General features: G+C 44.5%; 1 protein-coding gene across 1 annotated transcript in view; it reads right to left on the bottom strand.

Annotated features, from left to right (window-relative positions):
• Positions 1-2,831: 2,831 nt before the first annotated feature.
• Positions 2,832-27,523, bottom strand: part of Txlng (taxilin gamma) — a 101,507-nt gene continuing 76,815 nt past the window's right edge. The window contains exon 10 of the mRNA XM_075958071.1: positions 2,832-2,973. Coding sequence (XP_075814186.1) covers positions 2,938-2,973 — 36 coding nt within the window. The 3' untranslated portion in view covers positions 2,832-2,937. The remainder of the gene's footprint in view (positions 2,974-27,523) is intronic.

Consider the following 27,523-nt stretch of genomic DNA (forward strand, 5'->3'; position numbering starts at 1 on the left):
CGGGGAGAAAAGTGGGATCTTGGGGGTGGGGTGAGATGGGGGTAAAGGGAGATGGGGAGAGAAAAGGTAGAAGGGAAGGAGGGGGGACTTGGGGAAACAGGAGGATCGGGATAAAGGAAGGTTGGATAGGGGAGCACGGAACCACAATTCTTAGTTAAGGGACCCACTTTAGGGTGGGCAGGAGAATTGACATTAGAGGGGCTCCCAGGTGCCCAAGCTGAGGTCCCCAGTTAGTTCCTTGGGCAGCTGAGGATAGGGAACCTGAAATGACCCTATCCTAGAGCAATACTGATGAATATCTTGCATATCATCCTAGAACTTTCATCTGGCGACGGATGGAGATAGAGACAGAGACCCACACTGGAGCAATGGTCTGAGCTCCCAAGGTCCCAATGAGGAGCAGAAGGAGGGAGAACATGAGCAAAGAAGTCGGGACCACTAGGGGTGCACCCACCCACTGAGACAGTGGACCTGATCTACTGGGAGCTCACTCACCAAGGCCAGCTGGACTGCTACCAAAAAAGCATGAGATAAAACTGGACTCTCTGAACATGGCGAACAATGAGGGCTGATGAGACGCCAAAGACAATGGCACGTGGTTTTGATCCTACGCAATCTGCTGGCTTGGTGGGAGCCTAGCCAGTTTGGATGTTCACCTTCCTAGATATGGACGGAGGGGGGAGGACCTAGGACTTACCACAGGACAGGGAACCCTGACTGCTCTTTGGACTGGAGAGGGAGGGGGAGAGGAGTGGGGGGAAGGGGAGAGGGGTGGGAGGAGGGGGAGAAGAGTGGGAGGAGGGGGAGAAGAGTGGGAGGAGGGGGAGAAGAGTGGGAGGAGGGGGAGGGAAATGGGAGGCTGGGAGGAGGTGGAAATTTGTTTTTTTCTTTCTTTATTGTCCTTTTATCAATAAAAAAAAGAAAAAAGAAAGAAAGAAAAGAAGAAATTGCAACTTTATTTCCTCCTTGCTATTTTGAAGAGTTCTTCTTTTTGGAAAATATATGTTTATATCTTTATTGTAGATGTGATTTAGAATTTAAGTACCTTTAAATTTACATCAAAAGGATAAGGCCAGCCTGGTCTAGTGAGTTTCAGGTCAGCCAGGGTTACATAGAGAGACTCTGTCTCAAAATATCAAAAAAAAGATGTAAAAATTAAAATGAAACCTACATCACAGAATATAAAACCTTTCCTTTTTTGCTATTGTCTCGAAGCTGGAAAGCTAACCTTATTTTTAGCACCTAAAATTATGCTATCAAAGATTCTAACGCAAAATGAAACTACAGTGTCAGTTTTGGTTTAAATAAGAAGAAAAAAAGGGGACGTGGAGTAGGGCGAGGTAATCGAGGTGGATGCAGGTCCTGGAACAAAATCAAACACCGCAAGCAGGAACAAGCAGAGAAGGTAAGCCAAAGTTCCCTGGGGCCTGGAGCAGAGGGTGCCAGTGAAGATGGTCATGAAAGCCTCGCTCGTCCCTTTCCGTCCCCTTCAGTCTGTCTCAACATAGAAACTCCTGTGGACAAAAATGCCATTATGCAAGCACACCCCCACTGCCCCCAGAGCAAGAAGCTAAGGGCTCAAAAGGGGCCCTGTGGCTGCCCCCACACACACCCCTTTCCGACCTCTCACCCACCACTGGCCATAGCTCACCGACCTCACCAGGCCACTCTGTACTGCTTAGTTCCACCCTGGGAGAACAAAGCAAGCTCTCCGCCAGCCTCCCCCGACCCGTCCCTTGCCTTGCATGCCTTGGGCGCTATTAGCTACTTTGCTGGGCCAGGGACACTGTGTTCCTCTTAATCAAAGGGCCCCTCCTTCCCTTCTGCCGAGGTCGGCCTGTCCTCCCCAGTAAGGCCTTATCTGATAACCCACAAACCCCCTTCTGCTCAGTCGCCCTCCCACTCTCTTCTCTCTTTTTTATTGGATTTTATTGAAACTCCATCTCTGGTAGCTCAGGCTGGCCTCGACCTCCCTTGGACTGGAACTGCAGGAATTCGCCACCGAGACAGCCTACCCTCTCCGTCTGTAATCTTGCTTTTCCAGCTTCCTTGCAGGCATCCACCATAAAACAAGCTTATCTGCTCTGTTTGCTCCACCCCACTAGAATGCAAGCCCCACACGGTGGGCATTTCTTAAAAGAATGTGTTGTTGGGGGCCTGGGGCTGAGGCTGGAAGCCGGAGCCATGCCCATGTTATGCGAGTGCTCAATACTGAGCTACATGTGAGCCCAAGGTGGACATTTCTGTTTCTGGATCCTCAGTGCTAGATGTACGTAAGGCTTGTCAGGGGAGAAAGAAAGGGGGAGAGAGGCAGAGATAGAGACAGAGAGACAAAGAGAGACAGAAAGGGGGGGAGACAGAGAGAGGTTGGGGAGGGGGATAGCGTCAGAAACAAAGCAGCAGAGAGGAGAGGACTGAGAGAAGGGAAGGGGAGGTCAGATAAAGTGGAGAGACAGGTTGGAACTAGATTCTGTTGACTCTGTGACAAGGATTTGCCATTAAGTTAATGAGGCTTCGGGAAGAGCCCTAGCAACGAGTTGAAATTTGCCAAAGTAAAAAGCACAAGCCGTGATCACCGTGTCTCTTTCCATTCCAAATCAACCTTTGCTGTGGTCGCTTTGTGCTGGATCAATTTAGCTAAGCTGAATGCTGATTCCCAGAATTCCCTGCCCTGTGCTGTTGCAGGTCAGTGCTGGCTTCTGGGAGCATTCTGTAGGCAAAATCATTAGGAAAATCTACTCCAGCATGTATATATTTAGAAAATTTTTGAAGCTTAATTCCAGGCATTGTGGCAGCTCTCACGGGGACACTGTTCTGATCTCAGTCCCACGGTCCCTTCGGCTGCTCTTGGAAAAGCCTCCACACGTTCACACTCTTGATCAGCTTTCACCGCGACAGTAAGGTTGAAGTCCTGAGGTTCAGTGATAGAGCAGCAGCCTAGGAAGCAGGCGGCTCCAAATCCAATCCGAAGCCCTGCAAAAGAAGAAAGGACGAGGGCTGGCAAAGCAGAAGGTCTCAGGACAAAAACCACTCCGACCTAACATGAATTTTTTTTAAATTTTTGTTGTTTGTTTTGGGGAAAGAATCTCACTATTTAGTCATGATTGGCTGCGCACTCACAGAAATCTATCTGCCTGTGTCTGCCTCTGCCTTCTGAGTGCTAGAACTAAAGACATATACCACCATGCCTGGCTTTTTGCTATTTATTACATGTGTATGTATGTATGTATGCACGTATGTATGTATGTATCTGCTTATTGTGTGTGGCCTATGTGTGAACATCAGAGGACAGTTTGCCGTTGGTGTTTTTCTTTCTGCTATGTGGGCTCCAGGGACTGAACTCAGGTCTTGAGGTTTGGCAGCAAGCACCTCTACCCACTGAGCCATCTCTCGTGCCCTGCCTGAGAAAAATTCTTGGTGAACTTCAGTTCTATGCAGGCAGGGAGCTGCTGTGGAGATTTTTGAGTTTGTGTGTTGTGTGCCATGTTTTGGCCACTTTTAGAAGCACTGATTATAGCATGCGTAATTTACTATTCTACACTGGGTTTAGAATTACAGGAAAAGATCACTGTCTTTGCCTTAGGGGAAATTTAAAAAAAAAAAACATACACTAAGACAGAGGTTGGGGAGATGGTTTGCAGGACCTGAGTTCAAAGAGCCAGAACCCAAGTGAAAAATTGAACACGGAGCCAGGCAGAGGGGCACACACCCTTAATCCCAGCTTTCAGGAAGATTTCTGTAAATTTGAGGCTAACAGGGTCTACATAGCAAGCTCTGGGCTACCCAGGTTCACATAATGAGACCCTGTCTTTTTTTTTTTAAGTGGCTACTTCTAACCTCAGTGCTGGGAAGGAAAAGACAGGAAGGTTGTTGAGATTTACTGGCAGCCAGCCTAGCTCCAGGCTCAATGAGTGACCCTGTTTCAAGGGAATAAAGCAGCCTTCACATTCGCATGAAGAAGCGCGCGCACGCGCACACACACACACACACACACACAAACCACAAACGTATAAATACCATATTCATACACATATATACACAAAATAAGTAATTTTAAAAATTTTATTCTACATATAAACATTTTTCACTGAGTCTTTCTTATTTTATACGCTAGAGATCAAACCCAAGGCCTTGCAAGTAACTCAACGTGCTCTACCGTTGACGTTCTTAAACTACAGAAACCCTATTTTCTCAAGCACAAGATGGCATGATTAGAAGACACACCATTTTTATATTTTAAAAACCCAAAACGCGGCTGGAGAGGTGACTCAGCAGTTAAGAGCACGGGCTGCTCTTCCAGAGGACACAGGTTCAATTCCCAGCACCCTCAGAGTGGCTCACAATTGTCTGTAACCCCAGTTCCATAGGATCTATCTTCTTCTGGCCTCAGTGGGCCCTTGCCCAACACTCACGCACATAAAATAATAAAATGAATTTTAAAAAATACTAAGAAAACCGGCGCCAGATGTACTGTGGTATGCTGTTGCTATCAGATGGAACCTGAGTTCCGGAGGTGACGCAAAGGTAAACGGTGAATGGAATCAGTGACACATGAACTGGCGCTGAGAGTCCTGGAGCATCTGGAGCGCCTGGAGCGCCGGGGGTGCCTCGAGCTCTGGGAGTCCTGGAGCACCTGGAGCGCCTGGAACGCCAGAGGAGTGGGGTGCCTGGAACGCCGAGGGTGCCTGGAGCACCGGGACTGCCTGAAGCTCCGGGAGTCCTGGAGCACCTGGAGCGCCTGGAACGCCAGGGGGGGGTGCCTGGAGCACCGAGGGTGCCTGGAGCGTTGGAGGTGACTGGAGCACCTGGCCTTACTGCCTTGTTTGTGAAATGAGGAAGCACGGCTCTGAAGAGACAAACCATCCATCTAAGGCCAAGGCCTAACCAGTGACCTATATGGACACAGAGCCCAAGTATTCAGCCTTAGATCACAGCTTGGTTTGCTGGACACGTATCTGGATCGGAGGCTGCTATAAGGGCTCCTCCGTGTTCTTTCAGCCCTTGGGAAAGGGTGCTAAAATGTACTTATCCTCAGATCCTCACTTACCCTACATAGCCCAAGCCATAGACTAACAAGAACCCCAACAGCAAGCATGAGAAGCCCCCCCCTTTTTTTTTTTTTTTTTTAGTTTTTCGAGACAGGGTTTCTCTGTAGCTTTGGAGCCTGTCCTGGCACTAGCTCTTGTAGACCAGGCTGGCCTCGAACTCACAAAGATCCGCCTGCCTCTGCCTCCCGAGTGCTGGGATTAAAGGGAGAAGCCCCCTTTTTGAGTTATTGGTCAGAGACATCCAAGAGACTCCCTTGGTTGCCTCTCAGAGATGAAAGGAAAATTCCTATTGCTGAAGACACCATACACTATGGACCCAGGGCTCGCTCAGAGGACCTGAGCTGGATCTGGCATGAAAGTCTCCCTGAGGGCTAGATTCTGATACCGGAAGGTGCCATGCAAGCTTCCAAGGGAGGAAAGCAACCAACAGTCCTACCCAGCTATGATGTCGGGAAACCACAACAATCAGCATGGCACAGTCCCTCTAAGGAGACAGTAGTGGCAAGAGAACTGGGAGGTAATCAACAGCTCTCTAATCGGCCTTTAAATATCCACTTAACATGAGGGGAAAGATCTTAGCACTGGAAATGTAGACTACTCGAGGCTAGCGAAGTCGTGGATCCTGGAGGAGAACCCGCAGCCATCACTCTACTAAACCAGCATAAACCCAACTACATTCTGTATTTATCCCCATACTCCCAGATGAGTGGACCCTCACACCCCTCACCCAAGAAGCTGCTCTGCAACAGACAGATCCCATTGCAGAAAAACACAACCCATCAAAACGCAGCTGTGGCAATCAGTCTCGACTGACACATCTAAACACAATTCCTATACCCGAGGCTCAGGGATCATTGCAAAAGAAGGGGTGGGAAGATTGTAAAAGCCAGAGGAACAGGAAGTTTGCTATGATATTGTGTTGCCTAGAAACAGCAGAGAAGCCTTGAGGTCTCATGACATCCATGAAGTCTCATCAACATGAGTTTCTAAACAACATCTGCACAAAGACAGCACCACTGGCCATGCTAACACGGAAGGGGGAACGCCCACAAGGCTTCAATCCGAGACAAAGAACTATAGACAGCTAAGGAGTGCTGAGAGTGGGGGGAATAGCTTTCCCCGTGGAAGACCCCTCCCTCCAATTTGTTATCCAACATCAAATGATTAGCCCTGAAAGCATATACATACAAGTAACACTGTACAAACTAAAATGTGTGTCTATGCATATATAATGTCCATATGTAAATATAAAATCTCAAAATAAAGAAAAGGGAGCCGTGAATTTGAAAGATATCAAGGTGGGGTACATAGGAGGGGTTGGTGAGAGGAAAGGGAAGGGGGGACAGAATATAATTATAATTTCAAGAATAAAAACAAATGTAAAAAGTGCTACAGAGGCTAGAATGGCAACTGCTTTTTTAAAAAGTCCCCATACCAAGCACTGGGTTCCTTTTCTTAGATTTTTTCTTTTTTCTTTTTTTTTTTTTTTTGGTTTTTCTAGACAGGGTTTCTCTGTGGTTTTTGGAGTCTGTCCTGGAACTAGCTCTTGTAGACCAGGCTGGTCTCAAACTCACAGAGATCCACCTGCCTCTGCCTCCCGAGTGCTGGGATTAAAGGGGCGTGCCACCACCGCCCAGCTTCTTAGATTTTTTTAAATTATTTTTATTTCATATGATCGGTATTTTGCCTGCATATGTGTCTATGTGAGGAGGTCAGATCCCCTGGAACTGGAGTTACGGACAGCTGTGAGCTGCCATGTGAGTGCTGGGACCTGAACCTGGGTCCTCAGGAAGAGAAATTGGTGATCTTAACCACTAAGCCATCTCTCCAGCCCCAGACTGATTTATTTTATCTCATGTGTATGAATGTTTTGCCTACATGTATATATGTGCACAACACATATGCCTGGTGCCCACAGAGACCAGAAAATTCCCTAAACTTGAATATTCGTGATCATGAATCATCATGTGGGTGCTCAGAACAAAACCTGGGTCTTCTGGAAGAGCAGCAAGTGCTCTTTGTCATTAAGACTCTGTTCAACCCCTAAGCAGTGGTTTCTATTATACATTCCCTTCTGTATTATTTATTTGTAATAAATCTTAGGTGGCTATTTTTGAACTCAATGACTTGGGGCCAGTAGTTTCATCTCTCCGAATCTTTATTTGCAAAGGAGGTACATTAACAACCATCTTTCACGTGACTAGAGAAGGTTAAATGAGATAGACAGCCCGGACCAAATGCTGACAAACGGTGGGAACATCAATGTGAGTTTCTCTTGCCTCTAAAGCTGTTAATCAGTCAGATACCAACTTCATAATGCCTTTCAGAAAAGCCAATCTTCCTACCAAGTCTAAGGCTCTAGATTTGTTGAACCCAGTATGCTCACTAGTCCTTGTGGCTAAAGGTATAATTACACTAACTAAACTTTAAAATTAATTTCTAAGGCTAGGGAGATGGCTCAGTGGATCTTACTTGTTGTACAAGTAAGAGAGATCAGAATTGAGATCTCTAATACCCACATATAAAGCGGGGCATGGTAGCACACCTATAATCTCAGAGCAGGGAGGCAGAGTCATGAAGTCTGTGGGGTCCACCTAGCCTAGCCGATCGGTGAAAACCGAGGTTCAGTGAAAGGCCTGTCTCAAACATAATGTGGAGAACAATAAAGGAAGACATCTGGTATCCACATCTGGCCTCACCTTCACTCATCTGTTCACACACTCACATCTTTGTCAGACTGGGCATGATGGCACGTCCCAGCACTGGAGAGATAGAAGAAGTAAGAGGATTAGAAGTTCAAGATCATCCTCAGATACATATCGAGTTCAAGGCCAGGCTGGGCTAAATGAGAGACCCTGTCTCAAAAATTTCATTTCCTCAGTTGTAGGAACAAAATTTCAAGGGCTTGAGAGACACATGTCATTAATGGACGATATGTGGTCAATACAGATGCAAAACACTTCCGTCGCCATAGAAAGGTCGTTTGGACAATGCTACTCCTCAGTATTAATAGCATAACGGTGCCCAACCTTTTTTTTTTTCAAGTCAAGACACCCCAACATGTAATGCCAACCCTCATTCGTTAATATATGTGTGCGCCCTCCTGTGGCTGGAGTTAGGAATTGGTCTGCCCCTTCTGAGCTCAGTGAGCAACACTTAAAAACAGGATAACGTCGACATTTTAAAATCTGATCATGAGAGAAAGAATAGTAACAATGACGTGGGTGCAAACTGAACGCTCTGGTGACCACTAAAGGAAAACCTGTTTGGTTGACCACGAAATCACATCCTCCCGAAATCTCAGCATTTTCTGAACTATCTACGTAGATGTGACACTCTTCTTTTAAACAAATGATGGTACCACACGGCTGTTTCAGTGTGGAATACCAGCGTCCCGCTAGCTCAGTCGCTAGAACATGAAACTTAAAACTACGGAGGGAGAAACACGATTACTGGAAGAACATGGCAAGGGCTCTGTCAGTGGAACCTAGCAACGCACAAGAACCCGAGGCTCACGGTGTGGGCCAATGGGAGGGCTAAACTGAAACTCCACCTTTCACTGGATAAAGGCGACGCCTGTTTCTGGGGTGCTGGCCACCTGGCCGGTCTCATCACTTCCTTAAACAGCTGGCATCTAACCTTGATTCTCCCGATATCTTAATATCCCAAAAATTTATGTCCCACTTCCTGACTCCCTGTACAAAGCTGTTTGCCCGCACGCGCAATAAAACATGGAGGCCAGTGGTGTTGGGCGGGGCTTCCCCCTGGAGTAGTCAGCGCCTGAAAGCTGTGGTAACCAAGGACTCGCTCCACGACAAGCTGGGAGTAGGAGGTTAGGGTGTCTGGGGGAGGCGCTGGCTACTCTGCCAGAGACGCCAACTTCGACAATGATCCCCTGGTGTTGGTGAGAATGAGAGGTGCCAGCCTTCTTTGTAGAGGTTTTTTTTTTTTCCTGACTACGCTATCAATACACACACAAGCCTGAAAACGCAGAAATACAAATAAAGATCACCCATAATCCCATCAGCCAAGGAGAATCGCATAACTAATATAACTAAATATAATCCTACATTGCAGCAGGGCATGATGCCACGTGCCTTTAGTCCCAGCACTAGAGAGGCAGAGGCAGGCAGATCGTTGCAAGAGTTCAAAGCCAGCACTTTCTAAATAGTGAGACCCTGGTCTCAAAGCAAGAAGAAAAATGCTACATAGAGTGGTACCCACCCCCACCTCCTGAAGCTAGTTTACTTAGCCTTTTAAAAGACATGAAGCAATACGTGGACTTGGTTGAAAAACTGCCACGTCCTTGAGACTGGACCCTTGACCAGGTGCAGCTTTCAGGCCTTTTCAAACCCCCCCGCCCCCCGCCCCCCGTCCCCCCCCCCATGCAGGTTTGCTCAGTGCAACAGCTAGGTTGAACCGGTCGCACAGCCATCTCCTCCGTGGAGCACGTGTGTACTGTGCTCAGTACATCGGCTCGGTCAGAGAGAAAGTGCCCAGTCATAGCGCTCTGATTGCAGCTGCAATCCATCAAATGGGGAAGGGGAAGGTCACAATGAACGTTTCTGTAAACCAGGTACAAGCTGAACTGCTAGCATTCCAGATTTATCTGAGCTCGCTACATTCCAGGGAACAGATAGTGTTTCTGTCCTTTTTTTTTTTTCTCTTAGCTTTCTGAGCTGTATAATTCAGACTATACAATTCACCCATTTAAAATGTACAAGCGGATGGCTTTTCATTTCTTGGGCTTATTTCCTATGACGCTCACATTGACTTTAAAACGAGAGGTTATTTCTTCTTGTGCTTTTGTTTCCTGTATTGACCACAGTAACTTTAAAAATAGAGGTCAGTTTTAAAGCCTGTAAAAAAATGTACAAATGACTAGCTTTTAGTATTCACAATCTAATAGAACAAATTCACTCTCTTAAAAGAGACCACACAAACCATGTGTGGTGGCACATGCCTGTAAACCCAGAACTCTGGAGGCAGGGGTGCAAGAACGAGGGGTTCAAATCCACCCTGGGCTACTTAGGGAGGTCCGTGTCAGTCTTAGTTGTGACAAGCCCCTATCTTGAAAATACAATACAGGAGACTGGAGAGTTGGTTCAGTAGTTAAGAAGTCTGGCCGCTCCTCCAGGGAACCTTGGTTTGAACCTTACAACTACATTGCAGCTCATAAACATCTGTAACTTGTGCTCCCTTGGGTACCAGACATGGACATGGTATACAGACATACATGCAGACGAAATACATATACACCTTCTAAAAAAAATCTAACCAGGCATAGTGTTGCATCCCTTTAATCCCAGCATATGGGAGGCAAAAAGCAGGCTGACCTCTGTAAATTCAAGGCCATCCTGGTCTAAAGAGCAAGTTCCAGGACAGCCAGAGTTACACAGAGAAAACTTGTCTCAAAAAACAAAAGCCCTTTAATAAAAAAAAAAAAAACAATACAGTGTGGCTGGGAAGATGGCTCAGTCAGTAATGTGTTTGTTCCTCAAACATGAAGACCCAAGTTTGATCACCAGCACGCGTGTAAAATCCAGCCGTGACATTTACTTCCACACATGCGTGCAGGCCCTCTCTCTCACACATGAACTTATGCGAATACACATGAAAATATAAACGAAGAAACACAATTATAGTTTTGAAAACTATACAGGGGCCAGGGAGATGACTGGGTTGGTAAAGCGTTTACCAAGCAAAGCAGGGAGACCTGAGTCCCGATCCCCAGCACTCACGGGGAAAGTAGGTGAAGGTGTTGGTGCTGAGGCTCGGTTAGAGAGTGCCTACCCGGCACACACAAGGTCCTGGGCTTGACAGTACCATATAGAAATGGTGTCGTACACCTGTAACCCCAAAATTTGTGGGATAAAGACAGCAGGGTCAGGAGTTCGGGGTCATGCTCAACTACATGGGAGAATTTGTGGCCACCCTGGACTGCGTGAAACCTTGACTCAAAAAAAAAAAGGGCCGGGCGGTGGTGGCGCACTCGGGAGGCAGAGGCAGGCGGATCTCTGTGAGTTCGAGACCAGCTTGGTCTACAAGAGCTAGTTCCAGGACAGGCTCCAAAACCACAGAGAAACCCTGTCTCGAAAAACCAAAAAAAAAAAAAGGGTCCAATGGGGTGTAACTGTATTTCCAGCTCTGGGGGTCAGAGACAGACAGAACCTTGGCGCCCAAATATTCAGTGCACTCCAGATTCAGTGAGAGATCCTGTCTCAATAAATGAGGCAAAACATAATAGAGAAAGACAGTGTCAACCAACCTCTGCTTCCACACCCGCGAACACATGTGCGCAGACAAAAATAAGAAAGGAAATCTAGGCGCACTTCGGACTTTCCATATGAATTTAAGGATCTGCTTCTCAATTCCACAAAGAAGGTGGCTCAGGTTACAATGGGGACTTAATGGAATATGTAAATCACCAATACTTTTTTAGGGTGTATGGTTTTGCTTGCTTGTTATTTTTTAAACATCTCTTTTTTTATTTTTAATTAGGTGTACATGCGAGGTTATGTGCACGTGTGAGGGTGGTGCCTGCAGAGTCCAGAAAAGGGGATCAGACCTCCTGGAGCTGGAGTTACAGACAGTTGCGAGCCACCCAACTCGGGTGTGGAGAACTGAACTCTGGTCCTCTTCAAGAGGGATACCTAATATTAATCACTGAGCAATCCAGTCCAGTAATGGGTCTCGCCATGACGTTTTCACACGTGTTTATAATATATTCTGATCCTATTCACTCCCATTACCTTCTCTTGCCCTCCCCCACTCCCACTGATACGCCTCCTCTTTCCAGCTGGCCTCTTCCACCAGCCCGACCTTTTACCTCAGTGGAGTTGTGTACAGGAGAACGAAAATGTCCCCCAGCTGTCCTCAGGGAGGGGACCCATGAATCTGTCCCCTTCCACAACAGGGTATAATTTTCACTAATCTTTTGAGATAGTATCTGCAGTATCCCAGTATCACTGCACTCCAGAGAAATCAAATTGAATTCTCTCTTAACCACTACCCTTCCCCAACTCTAACCTGATGAGTCACAAAGCGCCTGTAGGTATAAGGAAATGGAAGATCTTGGTATTCGAGGACAGAGGTTGAAAACTCTATAAAGGGCCAGAGCAGGGCTCTTAAAACCGAACCATCTCTCCAGCTTCTTGCTTTGTCTATATCTTGAAGTAACCCCGGATGGCCCAGGACTAGTAATGCTCCTTCCTCAGCTTCATGAATTATGGAATTCCTGGTTTTGTCAATCAATACACCTCGTTATTTATATTATTTTCTAACTGGCTTCCCCACACCCCCCCCCCAGTTAAACATATTGTGAACAGCTTTGTATTTCAACAGCTACAACGCTCACAATTTCTCTTATGCAAAATAATTCAAGAAGGATTTATCAACAATCACAGGACACAAGACTCTCTGGTTGCTTAGATACCAAAAAGAATCTTGTATGTATCCCAGCTATAATAAAGGGTGTGGTGTCCACATTTGTAATAACCAGCGCTTGGTGGCTGAACCAGGAGGATCAAGATGTCAAGGCCAGCCTGAGCTACATAATGAATAAATTTCCCATGTAGTTGAGAAGTACTCTGAACTCCTGGTCCTCCTGCTTCACCTCCAAGTGCTAGAGTTTCATAACGAGACTTAGTCTCAAACAAACCAAGGCCAGGAATATTACGCATTAATGGAACATTTGCCATTGCATTCCTAACACTACACAAAGGAAAAAACAGCTTTCAAGAATGAAAAATTCAAGGCCAACCTGGGCAACTGAAATCCTGGCTTGAAAACAGATAAATAATAACACACGGTTTTAATTCCAACACTCATGCTGAGGGAAATAGAGTACCCTGAGTTTGTGGCCAGCTTGCCCTATATAGTGAGTTCCAGGATAGCCAGGGCAACACATAAAGACCCTGTGTCAAAAAAAAGACCAATAACAACAAAAACTAAAATCAAACAAACAATATTTTTCCCCTGAGGCAGGGTTTCTTTGTGTAGCTTTGGAGCCTGTCCTGGAACTCACTCTGTAGACCAAGCTGGCCTAAAACTCACAGAGATCCTCCTGCCTCTGCCTCCCAAGTGCTGGGATTAAAGGCACGCACCACCATTGCTTGGCAAAAAGGTGAATCTTTATAAGAAACAAAGCAAAACTTCCACATTGATATAACCACATAGGAATATTGGGTTTTCCTGGTCTCAGCATCATTAATACTTGAGGTGCTGTCTTGAGTGTTGAAAGATAGTTAACATCCCTTGCCTCTATCCACCAAAAATGTTGCCAAACATTGTTAAACTGCCTCTAGTTGAGAATCACTGAGCCAGACCCAACATAATCATTTTTAATGGCTTTGCAGTACAACCCATGAATAATCTACAATTTATGCAACTTATACCCTGTAATTGTACATTCCTGTTGTGCCCGATTTTTCACTGCTTTCATTTTTAACAAAGCATAAGTTTTAGAAAACATGGCACTGTGGCCTGGGGAGATGCCTCAGTGGGCAGTGTGCTTGCTGTGAACGCAATAAGGTCCTGAGTTTGGATTCTCAGCACTCACATGGCAAGTTGGGCATGATAATGCTTTTAATCCCAGAGCAGACAGGAGAATGCCAGGATCTTGCTGGCCAGTTAGACTAGCCGATTCAGTGAGTGCCATGTTTAGTGAGAGACCTTGTCTCAACAATTAAGACAGGACAGGGAGCGACTGAGAAAGACACTGGCTATTGTCTTCTGGTCTCCAGATGCATCCACTTGCACACAAACAACACACACATACAAATAAAAAACAAAAGATGACACCAGCTCCTTGGCATAAACCACCACATCATATTATAAAAAAATTGTAGAGCTGGCAAGATGGTTCATTGGGTAAAGGCACTTGCTGCCAAACCTGACAACCTGAGTTAGATCCTCAGAATCCACATGGTGGAAGGAGAGAACTGACTCCCACAAGCTTTCTTTCCTCTGACCTCCACATGAAAACTGTGGCATAGAAACACCTCCTCCCCATGCAAAATAAATAAATAAATGTTTAAAATTAGTATGAGAAGAAAAACAAAAGTAAATTTGAAAGTTTCTGTGTGAAAATTATTTTTCACATTGTTTAGAACTCTCTCTCTTTCTCTCTTTCTCTCTTTCTCTCTCTCTCTCTCTTGTATTTTATCCTTAATGCCAACCAGAGTTGTGGAGAGGGGGTTTGAATTGGTGTCTCATAGTTAAGTACCACAAATCTCTATTTAGCCTTGATTATAGAGGCTGGTTGAACTGATACACTTTCTGCATCCCAAAGACTTAATCTTTTTTTCTATTGGTACCCTGAGTTCCTTCAATAGGGAAGTGGATAATGACAGGTCTAGAGTTTGCTTTGATGATTTGGGGGTTGAATTATATTGAGAGTTTTTGCTAACCTCTGGACATTTTTTAGGGCAATAAGAGGTCAGCCTTTCTCTGGAATACTGATTTGGCTCCAAGGTATGAGTGTGTGCTTGGTGCTTGTCAGGATTCTAGGGTAGGAAAACCTGACAGGATATTGAGGAGTCCCCAACATCATATATTATCCAAGATGACAATCCATGGTGATATTGGTCTCAAGAATTATCAAGGTGTAGATTCTGCAAATGAGGGTAAGTCTGCAAATGGAGACTGCGTTTTTGTTTCCCAGCCACCTAGACTTGAATAACCACACAGAAACTATATTAATTACCACACTGTTTGTCCAATGGCTCAGGCATATTCCTAGCTAACTCTTATATCTTAAATTAACCCATTTCTATGATTTTATATTTTACCACGAGGCTCAGGGTTTGTTACCTCTTGCTTCTTGGGCAGCTACATGGCCTCTGCCTCCTTCAGCAGCTACATGGCATCTCTTTGACTCCACCTACTCTCTCTATATATATCTCTTCCAGCCTGGCTATATTCTGCCCTGCCATAGGCCAAAGTATCTTCTTTATTAACCAATGGTAATAAAACATATTCATAGCATACAGAGGAGAAACCCACATCATAAGTCACTCATTGACAAGAACTATATAGGGTCCTTTCCCAATAGGATTAGCCACATACCCCCTGGAGGTATTCTCTCGGCATCAATGCACAGCAATGAGTCCTTCGAGGCTTCAGAGACTATAGCCATATGGATTTTCTACACAAGTGAGGCTTAATATGGTTAGAGTTTTTTTTGTCATAAGAATGACTCAAGAAGAGAAAAGCAGATCTCTGTGAGTTCAAGGCCAGCCTGGTCTACAGAGTGAGTTCCAGGACACAGAGAAACCCTATCATGGAAAAAAGAAAAAGAAAAACTTCAGGAGAGGCATCCAGTTAAGACTGTTTATTTTTTATTTTTATATTTTTTAGTTTTTCGAGACAAAGTTTCTCAGTGTAGCCTAGGCTGTTCTGGAAGTCACTCTGTAAACCAAGCTGTCTGCGAACTCACAGGCATCTGCCTGCCTCTGCTTTTTAAGTGCTGGGATTAAAGGCATGCACCACCACTGCCAGATTTAGACTCTTCATTTTTTTTTAATAATCTTGATATGAACGGTGTTGCATGAGTAATAAAAACTCCGAGACAGATATTTGGACTCAAGCTGAAGGTCAGAAAAGCAAAACAGCCAGCTACTAGCTCCTACCTCTACCTCAGACTGAAATGGCAATCCAGCCTCCAGGAATCTCAGAATGAGACTGAGTTGACAGCTGTCTCCCGTTTTATATTCTTCTCTAGTGATGGGATTAATGGCATGCACCACTACTGCCCAGGTTCTACGGCAAACTAGTGCGGCTGCTGGTACTGCCTGGCCTGTATGGCTGACTAGTGTGGCTGCTTTGCATTCTGATCTTCAGGCAAGCTTTATTTATCAAAACACAAAAAATAAAAACATGTCGAGGTTGTATAAATTAAGCTATGTTAACTTCTTGCTGAGGGGAGGTGCAACATTATAAATTACTGTATCTTGTCTTCCTTATAGGCAGCAATAATGATTTGGTTTTGAGGAATGCTGAGGCCTGATCCCAGGATCTTATACATGCTCAAATTTCTGACAGTCGTAAATGTTCAGTGACAATGTCCAATGAATGAGACTGACTGAAGAAAGAGGTACACAAGAACTAGATTCAGAACCGTCAGGAACGGCTGTAGTGCAGACCTAAGGCTTAAGCTGTAAATGTCGAAAAGCATTGTGGTTTCTTCCTTCCTTCCTTTCTTTTTGTCTTTGTTTTGTTTTTGTTGTTTTTGTTTTCGAGACAGGGTTTCTCTATGTAATAGCCTTGATTGTCCTGGAACCTGCTCTGTAGACGAGGCTGTCCTCGAGGTCACAGAGAGCCACCTGCCTCTGCCTTCTGAGTGCTGGGGTTAAAGGTGTGCGCCACCACCATCTGGCTCAACAGTGGCTTTTAAGTCTTTCTTGGGTGTAGCCTATGGTGTTTATATAGTTGATCTTACTCTCATTCTCCCTGCCCCACCCCTCTTCATCTCCCTCTCTAGTCTGCTTAGCTTTGTGACATTGGCATTTGTGGGAATGAAGGAATTAAAAGTGCCCTCTTAGCCAGGTGATGGTGGCGCACACCTTTAATCCTAGCCCTCAGGAGGCAGAGGCAGGCGAATCTTGTGAATTCGAGGCCAGCCTGGTCTACAAGAGTTAGTTCCAGGACAGTCTCCAAAGCTACAGAGAAGGAACCTTATTTAGAAGAAACAAAAAAATAAAATAAAATAAAAAATATAAAAAAAATAAAAGTGCCCTGTTACCGCCAGGTATGATTAGTTTGCCTTTAATCTCAGCATTTGAGTGAGAGGCAGAGGCCAGCCTGGTCTACATAGAGAGTTCCAGGTCAGCCACAGCTACATAGTGAGACCTTGCCTTTTAAAAACTGTTTTTGCTACGCTGTGTTCCATCCTTGGTGAACTAACTGTTAGACTTCTCTTCCACCGTCACATCTCAGAGTTCACATATTACTGCTCCGGTCACCTATCTGTCGGGCCATTCCCTGGCTACCCAAGACCCACAGTTCCTGCAACATTCTCCAGTGAGCCAGCAGGACTGGGATGACACAATGCATCCTGCTCAAAGCGCCTTGCTTCCCTTTCTTGCCTCCACAATCTGGCTTTTGCTCCCTCCATCCCAGGGAGCCTACCTGTCACCCAGTGCACCAGGTCCCTGCAGATCATAGAGGGTACTCCCCAAAACTCAGTTGCCCTCTGAGTTCCAATATCTTTTTTCCCTTTGATAAGGGACAGGATGGATGAAAACACTGTTATATTCTCTACTATAAAGACAGATTTGTACTCCATATTGTAGAAGGAATCAGCCCCTACATGTTATTACTTAGTTTAGAAGTCCATACTGCTAATGGTTTGTTTGTTATGAGCTGTCTCCTCCCCCCAGCTCAGCAAGGGTGCTACCAGCAGAAACTGAACTTTCAAGGGCCTGGGGGAAGACTAAAAGGGTTGATAAGGAAAGAAGCACAAGTTTCAGCTACGTGGCTGACGTGACTGACAACCTCACCAGAGGGACGAAACTGAGTTTGGGAATGATTGATTGCCTGCCCTTGCTCCCTACCCCACTTCCTCCCCGTACAATCTACTTGCTGACAAGAAGACAGAAGACAGACTTCTCAGGAGGTTAATTCATTGTCTTCTTAGATTGCCAACTCTCCAAAGAAAAGTCATCTTGAAAATTCAAAGAAAAATGTTATCAGAAAGTGGGTGGTGGTGGTGGTGGCGGACACCTTTAATCCCAGCACTCAGGAGGCAGAGGCCGGTGGAAGTCTGTGAGTTCGAGGTCAGCCTAGTCTAAAGAGTTACTGGACAGCCAGGGTTACACAGAGAAATCCTGTCTTGGAAAACAAAACAAAACAAAACAAAGTTATCAGAAAAGACTTCCTAAAGGATATTTCCAGAAAGGTTTAACTGAGGTAGGGAGACCCATCCTCACTGGGAGTGATACCATGGTGGTAACACAAGCTGAAGTCTTACACAGAACCAAGGGGTGGGGGTGGGCAGGGGACTCACTCAGTATCAGCATTTCCCTGACCTCTTGATTTGACCAAGTAGCCTCATACTCTAGCCACCATAGCTGAGAGCCACTCCACTGCCATATTGTTCCCACCATGAGGGACTGTACCAAACTATAAACTTCAATAAGCCCTTTCTCCCTTAAATAAAACAAAAGCACTCTGTAAAGGAAATGTTTCCAATCTTTTCTGTGAGCCTATCATTGCCGGAACAGCCACAGCCAAGCGATACCAGCTCAGCTGATCTACAAAGTAATGATCCAAGGCCACAAGGTAAGGAGAAACATAACGAAGGGAAAACTTTCAGAAACACAGATTGCAAAAAAAAAAAATCTCAGTTGAGAAAGAAGCCCAGTGGTTAAGCGCTTGCCTAGCATACACAAAGTCCCAGAACACAAGCTTGAGCAAATTCACAAACACACACACAGATACACAGACACACACAAATTCAGCCAGGCATGGTGGCCCTTGCTTATAATTCTAGCACTCAGAGAGGTCTGCGACAAGAGGGTCTCTGTGAGTTCCAGGCCAACCTGAGATCAGGTCAGGTTTAAGTACCCACTCTAGAAAGACGATTTTTGAACATTTTGAATAGCCTTTAATGGGGGTGGAAGTTTTAGGTTTACAGAACAAGTTAAATGGAAAATAGAGCCTCGTATTGTTCCTCTTCTCACCAATAGTGCTCATGTTAATTTATATGTTAATCTCTACTAATTCAATTATTCTCCTGTTAAACTTGCATTTAGATGATACATAAATTGGTTATAACCAGTGAGCCAGTCAGGTTACATTAACTAAAGCCTATTCATTGTATTGAGACTCAATCTTTGGGTTGTGTATTATACATTTGACAAATGCATGACATGTATTCACCATTAGTTACAATATTATGCAGAATACTTTCACTGCCTTCCCTAGCCTTCCATGCCTCATCTATTCTGCCCTCCCCCCTTTTCCCTAGATTTCTGGCAAGCATTGATCTGTTTCTTATTTATTTATTTAAACATGATCTTGCTATGTAGCCATAGCTAATGATGAAATCTAGTTCCTCTTGCCCTAACCATCCCCAGTGCTGAGATCACAGGTGTACACCATCCAGTTCAGCTCTGATATGTTTACGGCCTGTAGTTTTTCAGTAGGTATGTAGGGCTGGGAAAGTGGCTCAGGAGTAAGGCCCTTGACCTGAGAACATGAGGACCTGAGTTTGAACTCCCAGAACTCAGGGAACACCATTAGCGTTTGCATATAAATCCCAGCACTCTTGGGCGATGGGAGTGAGAAACAGGATAATCCCTGAAGCGAGGGGAGTCAGCTAGCCTGGCACAGTGGAAAACCAAACAGACAAAATCAAGAGACCCAGTGTCACACAAGGTGGAGGGTGAGGACCGACACCCATGGTTGGCCTCTGTCTTCCACATTCAGGGACTCCAGCGTGAGCACACCCACGTGTGTGAACAAGAATGTGCACATGCACACACACACTGCAGACACACAAAATTTGGAATTCTGTAATTGCTCATGATGTGGGGAAGCGTTCCGGAAAATTACTTGCCACCGAGATGTCTTTGTTTAGACCTTTGACCCATTATTAAATTGCTGTTTCCAAGGGTTGTGTTTTCAGGGTGGTTTCCGTCCATTTTTTGGATATCTAGCCTTTATTCAGTGCTGTTTAGCAAATTGTTTTGTCCTGGGCTGTAGCCTGCCTACTCATTCTCTTAACAGTGTCTTTTGTTTTGTTTTGAGACAGGTCTTACTAATCCCAGGCTGGTCTCAAACTTTCTATATAGCTGAAAACGAACTTGAAATTTTTTATCCTCCTGCCTCTTCTTCCTGGGTCCCGTGAGTATTTTGGTTTGGTTTTGCTTTGCCTTGTTTCTGAGAAGGTGGGAGTTCTTGGCAACACATCCAGGTGTTTTCCTGTCAGTTTTTTCTGTTGATAAGCTGCCTAGTGTTCAGCGTTTAAGGCAAAGATCTCTGGAGGAGTGTGAATTTAGCGTGTCACTGACAAGCTGTGACATCATGGCTGAGTTGTTTAATCTCTCTGAGCTTAGGTGTCCTCACCTGTACAACGGGTTTGTTGGTAATAGTATCAGTTAGGAATGACAATCATTGGAGGGCCAGTGAGAAGACTCAGAGAGTAAAGCATCTTACTGCCAGGCCTGGCCGCCTGCGTATAATTCCCAGGACCCACATGATAGAAGGAGAGCTGACTCTTGCACTGACCTGCGCATGCTAGCATGTGCGTGCATGCACACACACAAACAAATAAATAAAATGTAATGAAATTTTTGTATATTTTAATGCTCTTTATTTCAGTTACTGGAAAATATAAGACATGTTCACAAGGCTCTGAAGTTATGCACAGAAAGCATTCTCTCAACAATTCCTTTGTGCCCAGTGCTACACACTGCCCTGTGTGTTTGAATAATGCAGGGCTCTCAGAATGGTTTTATATTCATTTGTTTTATGTGTATGAGTGTCTCAGTGTTTTGGCTGCGTGTCTTAGTATTCTGCACGTATGCCTGCAGGCCAGAAGAGGGCACCAGATCTCACCACAGACGGTCGTGAGCTACCATGTGGCCGCTGGGAATCGAACTCAGCACCACCCCCCCACCCCCCCACCCCCGCCCGCTCCCAACCACTGAGCAATCTCTCCAGCCCTTGGCTGCGTGTCTTTAAGCCTGCCATGTACCTGGCACCTGAGGGAGTCAGAAGAGCATGTCAGCGTCCCTGAAACTGGAGCTACAGATGTTTGGGAGGCCCCAAGAGGGGAGCAGGAAATCAACACAGGTCATTTGCAAGAGCAACATGTGCTCTTAACTGCTGAGCCAGCTTTCCAGAGCATAATTTAAATTTTTTTAATAAATAAAAATAAAAGGAGAAAGAGAATGGAGCATCAACACTCACCACTCTGGTTTCTGACTACAGAGGCAATGTAGCCAGCCAGTTCAAAATCCTGCCATCATGCCTTCCCTGCCGTGATGGACTGTACCCTCAAACTAGGGACCAAAGCGAACCCTTCCTTCCTTAAGCTGTCTTTGCTAGGTAATTTTTCACAGAACACATACAAACATACATTCACAAAGTAACCAATACACGGAGCAAAGAAGGTCCTCAATAAATGTTAGTTGCAACTCATTCCAAATTTAGCTTTTCAGAATTAATTTATGTGTATAAGTATTTTGCATGTATGTGTATGTACGTGCACCGCGAGTGTCAGGTGCCATCCAGCACTGGAGTTTACAAGATTGTTGTGAGCTGCCGTGGGTGCTGAAAATCCAACCTAGGTCCTCTGAAACAGCAGATGCTCTTAACTGCTGAGCCATCTCTCCAGTTCCACATCTTTACCTTCTTTGTAAAAGAGCTGGCATCTTCATACATTGCTCAGACTGGCCTGGCTTTTGGAGACTCGGGCATTCCTTGAATTTCAGCCTCCTGAGTACCAGTGCGGTACACGGTGCTGAGCTTAAAGCAAGTGGCCTACACCCAGTGTCTCCACACCCAGTGGTCTCCACACCCAGTCCTGCACACCAGTTTTCCTCCTACCTTCTAATGACAATGCTTGAGGTAACCGTAGTATCACATGTCGTTCTAAGAACTATTGGAGAAAGCTGAGCATGGTGGCACATGCCTTAAATCCCAGCATTCAGGAGGCAAAGGCAGGTGGATCTCTGTGAGTTCGAGATCTGTGAGATCTCTGTAAGTTCTGTTATACAGAAAAACTCTGTCTCAAAAAAAAAAAAAACAAAGCAAAACTGAACTATTGGAGAGACAGCATCCCCCAGTTTTCTACAAAGGTAAGAAATACCCTAAAATAACAACAAAAACACCTACAGAATTGTGGCACTGCTAGGTTATTTTTGTCTTGTTTTCTTTTGTTTTAGTGTTTTGAGACAGGGTTTCTCCTAGTAGCCCTGGCTGTCCTGGAGCTCACTTTGTAGACCAGGCTGGCCTTGAACTCAGAGAGATCTGCCTCCCATGTCTTCCCAGTCCTGGGATAAAAGGTGTGTGCCACTGAAGTTTGTCCACAGCTAGGCTATTGATAACTTAGAAAACATACTTATCTGATTCAGATTTCAATAGGCAAGCATTCTAACAACTGAGCCACGTCTCTAGGACAGATTTCTCCTTTTTATTGTTGAGTAGCATACATTGTGAGCGTGTCTCACAGTTAGTTTATCTATTTACCCCTTGAAGGATGAGCTGATTTCAATTTGGGGCTATTACAAATAAAATTGCTATGAATATTCAAAGATGCACTTTTTTAAAATTTAAAAATGCTCAGGCTTATTACTAGCTAGCTCTTACATTTTAAGTTAACCCATATTCATTATTTACACTCTGCCATGTGGCGGTACCTTTATCAGCATGCACATTCATCTCCTGCTTCCTCTGTGACTGGTTGGGAACTTCTGACTCCACCCTTCTCCTCCCATCATCCTTAGTCTGGTCACACTGCCTATACTTCCTGCCTGGCTACTGATCGATCAGTGTTTTATTAAACCATTTTTTTTAAGAGAACATGCTCTGCTTTATTCTTTCTTTTTTCTTTTGCCTTTAATTTTATTATTTATTATTGTTGAGCATTTGTGCACGGGTGCTAACATGCGCATGTCATGGTATGTGTGTGTGGAAGTCAGAGGGCAACTTTCAGGAGTTGGATCTCTGCTTCTACCATGGGTTCCAGGGATCAAACTCAGGTCACAATGCTTGGGCAACAAGTTGTCTCACAGACTCTGTAGATATATTTTTCATCAAATGTTTTGTTGCTAATACAAGAATTTTCCCCTATAATAAAAAAGACAACCAGCTGGGTATAGTGGTGCACGCCTTTAATCCCAGCATTTGGAAGACAGAGGCAGAGGAGTCTCTGTGAGTTTAAGGCCAGCCTGGTTTGCTCTACATAGAGAGTTCCAGGACAACCAGTGTTAGAGAGACCCTGAATCAAAAAAAAAAAAAAGAAAAGAAAAGAAAAGAAAAAGAAAGAAAGAAAGAAGAAAAGAAAAGAAACACAGAGAGAGGGAGAGAGAGAGGAAGTAGAAAGAAAATTTCAGGGTTGGAGGGATGGCTGATGGCTCAGTCGTTACTATCACTGGCTGCTCTTCCAGAGGCCCCACATGGCAGCTACCGCCTTCTGTAACTGGTTCCAAGGATACCAGGCATGCACATAGTACACAGATACTCATGCAGGCAAAACATCTATGCATATAAAAGTAAATTTAAAAAGAAAAGCACACAAAAATTAACCTTCTATTGATTAATCTCAGCTTTTCAGTAACTTTGCAGATTTTCCAAAGAAAATCTGTCAGCTTGACAGACCTATGCATTCGAAGTATGCATAAGTTCCCTTAAGACATTCCAATATAATTTTTTCAATGATCATAATGAATTTTTCTGGCTTTTCTTCCAGCAGCTCAATTTTGTCTCTAGGAATCAAATGCAGAACCTTGTTTACACGGACCTTTTCTAATATATTTTGAAAAGCAATTTTCAACAGGAATTTGTAAACGACCTTACAATCACAGACCTTTTGATGACAATGATACCTTTACATCAACGCCGGTTTCCTCTTTGTGATAAACAGAACATTCTTACTGCACCTCCTGCACCTCATACATATGCATAGAGAGACAAATTCTCCAACTGATGTGTCCACAGGCCATCGTAAAAGGCTAGAGAATGGATGGGTTCCGAATTTTTGCCCTTGGGTCCTTCAGCAGAGTCCAATAACAATCTAATTTACGTTCAGCCAGGAGTATATTGAAAATTTCCAATTAACTGGGGAATTCTATTTTCAAAAACTGTTACTGATCCTTCTAAAAATGAGGTGAGCTTTTGTGGTCATTATTTGCCTCCCTCCTGTCCACTCCCAGATAACCATTTTTATTCTCTTCAGAGATGTGGGAGCCACAAATTGTTTTCTCGAAACTCCATGCAGATTGTCTTCTCATTAGATGCATGGTTTTGTTGGGATATTGGAGGGAAGGAAAAAGAACTCCCGATTGACAGGTTCGCAACCCCCCATAGGCCAAGCCTCTGCCTTCTTTCCACTTTCCAAGCATCTCCCTGCCATGGCTCCACAGAGCTAGCAGCACCCCCCAGCCTTCTATGCTCCCAGCCTGAGCTGAGTATTAGTTGCTACAGACAGCTGAGGTATGACTATGAGCGGGCCTCCAGTGAGGCCTTGCAGCAACCAGCCAGGCAAGGTGACTGCTTCCTGAGCTTAATATCAGTCCTAGGGAATTGGACGTGCCAGCAAATAGCTGGGTTACCTTTCTGTTCCTGCTTTGAGCCTTTATTAGAAGGCTATGTACCCAAATGTCTAAATGGAATTGGCACCACTTGAAATGCTCAACCTAGTTTTTGTTTTTCTAGAATGGTAACTGTTTTACACAATTACAAACAAAATTTGCAGATTTCTAATTTAAAATGACTTTTTGACACAGTGTCTTATGTAGCCCAGGCTGGCTTCAAACTCTTTATGTAGCTAAGGATGACCTTAAACTCCTGATCCTCCTGCCTCCACCTCCCAAGCTCTGGGATAACAGGTTCACATCACTTTCTTAGTTAGGGTTACTATTGCTGTGATGCAACACCTTGATCCAAAGCCAATTAGAGAGGAAAGGGTTTATTAGGCTTATATTTTCATATCCTAGTCCATCTTTGAAGGAAGTCAGGGGAGGAACTCAAACAGGGCAGGAACCTGGAGGCTGGAGCTGATGTAGAGGCCATGGAGGGGGTGCTGCTTACTGGCTTGCACCCCGTGGCTTGCTCACCCTGCTTTCTTGAAGAACCCAGGACCACCAGCCCAGGGGTGGTCTCACTCACAATGGGCTGGGCCCTCCCCCATCAATCACTAATTAAGAAAATGTTCTATACGCTTGCCTGCAGCCTGATCTTATAGAGGCACTTTTTTTTTCAACTGAAGTTCCCTGTTTTCCAGTGCTCTAGCTTCTGTCAAGCTGACATAAGCCAGCACAACCACCATGCCTACCTGCAGCTCCCCTCCCCCGTATCTTATCTGCATCTTTAGCTAGCCTTATGCGGGATGGTCGGTGGTGGATGGAATTCAAAAAGAAACAAGTCTAGGCAAATACCAGAGCCCTCTGTCAATAAGCAACAGAACAGGGACTCGGGCTAAGTTCAGGAAAAGGAATCTCTGGAAGGAGCTGAGCAGCTCACAGAATTGAAAGGGTTCGTCTGGAAAGGGTGGGACACAGAGCCATACCAGAGAGCTGGAAAGAGGGGCCCACTTCCTGGAGGGCCTTCCTTCTGCTCACATTTACAGCACACACATTCCAGGAAGGGTGCGGCCTGCTGGGGTCAGTTGCCTGCCCCTTGGTTGGTGGACAGCTGGACATCCCGATAGATAACCCTCCAGCGTGGAGACTGGTTCACCTAAGGGAAATAGATCATGTAGGAGAGCTGGATGGTGGCTGGCAAAGAAAAGAACCTTCCACTTTAGTGAATTTTGGAAGAGGCCTTCAGCTGTAAATAAGAATGCCTTTTGTTGAAGAGGTAGCTCAGTGCTAGAGCACTTGCCTGCCATGTGCCAGGCTTTGGGTTCAAGGAACAGCACTGGGAAAAAGAATGTGTTGTATACAATCTGCTAACGTTAGAAAGTTCAGAGATATTTTAAAACATTCTACAGTTAAACAGGAGGGATAAACGGCAGTAATCTATGGTACAGAAAGTTGATGAAACTACAGCGAGTCATTGTATATTTCAAAATTGCTAAAAAGAATATATTTTTTAATGTTTTACTCACAAAAAGGTATCTGATGCAACAGATTTGTTCATTGGTTTGACTTAAATATTCCACAATATGAATATTTCAAAACATCACATTAAGCCCAACAATATATGCAATTATCATTTGTCAATTAAAAGAAAAAGGAAATAAAGTTTTCACTGGGAGTGGTAAAGCAGGCTTGGAATCCCAGCAGCCCTCAGGAGGTTGGGAAGGGAGAATCACAGCTCAAAGGCCAGCTTGAGCTATAGTGAGACCTTGCCTGAATGAATGAATGAATGAATGAATGAATGAATGAATGAACAGTGTTGTGGTTGGGCATGGTGGTAAATGACTATAATCCCACAAAGGAAAGTGAGACTGCAAGAGTGACAAAAGTTTGAGGCTAGCCTGATCTAAATGAGTTCCAGGCTGGCCAGGGCTACATAGAAAGACCTATCTCAAAAATAAAAGAAAATGAAATGAAAACAAAAACCCAAAACCATTTCTCATGTGATACCTTCTTATCACTGCTTACTGGATGGAACAAATCCAGGAGGAGTTTCATATTCATTATTTTTCGTTTGGCAAATATTTATTCACTACGCCCCAATGATTCTAAGTCTAAGCCCCAGTAATTCTAGTCTAGGTCATTTCCTTTATTTGCTGTCACCAATGAACCAATGTGAAGCTCTGTGTTGCTCACCACTAATAGGCAGCACAAAAGGATAAGCTGGCTTTTTAGAAGCCAGAGGGAAGGCCCACAGAAGTTAACTATTAATGCATGTATGCATAAAGACAATTACCGTAACTAATATCCTACCAGTGAATGCAAGAGTGTAAAGTTCAAACAAGCAGTATATTTTCAATTGTAATCATTTTCCTTCAACTCTCCTGCATAATTACCTTAAACAGTATTTAAGATAATCACTTCCAGTTCTGCCACACAAAGATAACTCTTCTCGTCTGTATTGCTCCTCGGCCATTCCCTTCTATAGTTTTTCCAAAGGACATGGCATTTTTTTTCCGCTTAAAAAAGCCTGGTGGGTCCACTGGAGAAAATTTTAAAATAGGACAATATATGAAGGATAAAATAATCATCTACCAAGGCATTGGTAGAGTGCCTGCCAAGAGTTCAATCCCTAGTACTACCAAAAAAAGAAAAAAGAAATCCTGAATGAATGAATTAAAAAAAAAATCTTCATCTGAGAGCAAAAAGACAGCAGCACTTGGTATATTAGCATTTTTTATTTGCTGCTAAAGAGCTGCATGGAAACTGATTTGGGAGAGTTCCTTTTGTTTGTTTCGAGATGTGGTCTCACTCTGCAGTTCTGGCATCCTGGAATCCAATATGAGGGCCAGGCTGGCTTGGAACTCACAGAGATCTGCCTGCCTCTGCCTCCCAGTTTGAACACTGTTTTTTAACAAATCCTTTTGAAAGTTTAAAACATTTTTTTGTGTGTGGGTGTTTTGCCTACATGTATATGTATATGCAGCACAAGCCTGTCTGGTGCTTTTGGAGGCCGGATTCCCAGGAGCTGGAGTTACAACTGTGAGCCACACACTAGGCCGCTGCTGGGAATCAAACCTGGATCCTCTGGAAGAGCAGTGCTAGCTAGCTCTTAACCACTGAGTCAACTCTTTAACCCAAAGGAAACAATTTAGTTTGAATTAAAATAGGTGTTCTTTAATACTTACTTTCCTTTTGTTTGCATAATCTGTAGACTTTTCAGTAAAG

This window comes from Microtus pennsylvanicus, chromosome X, assembly GCF_037038515.1.
Source record: "Microtus pennsylvanicus isolate mMicPen1 chromosome X, mMicPen1.hap1, whole genome shotgun sequence".
Classification (NCBI taxonomy): domain Eukaryota; kingdom Metazoa; phylum Chordata; class Mammalia; order Rodentia; family Cricetidae; genus Microtus; species Microtus pennsylvanicus.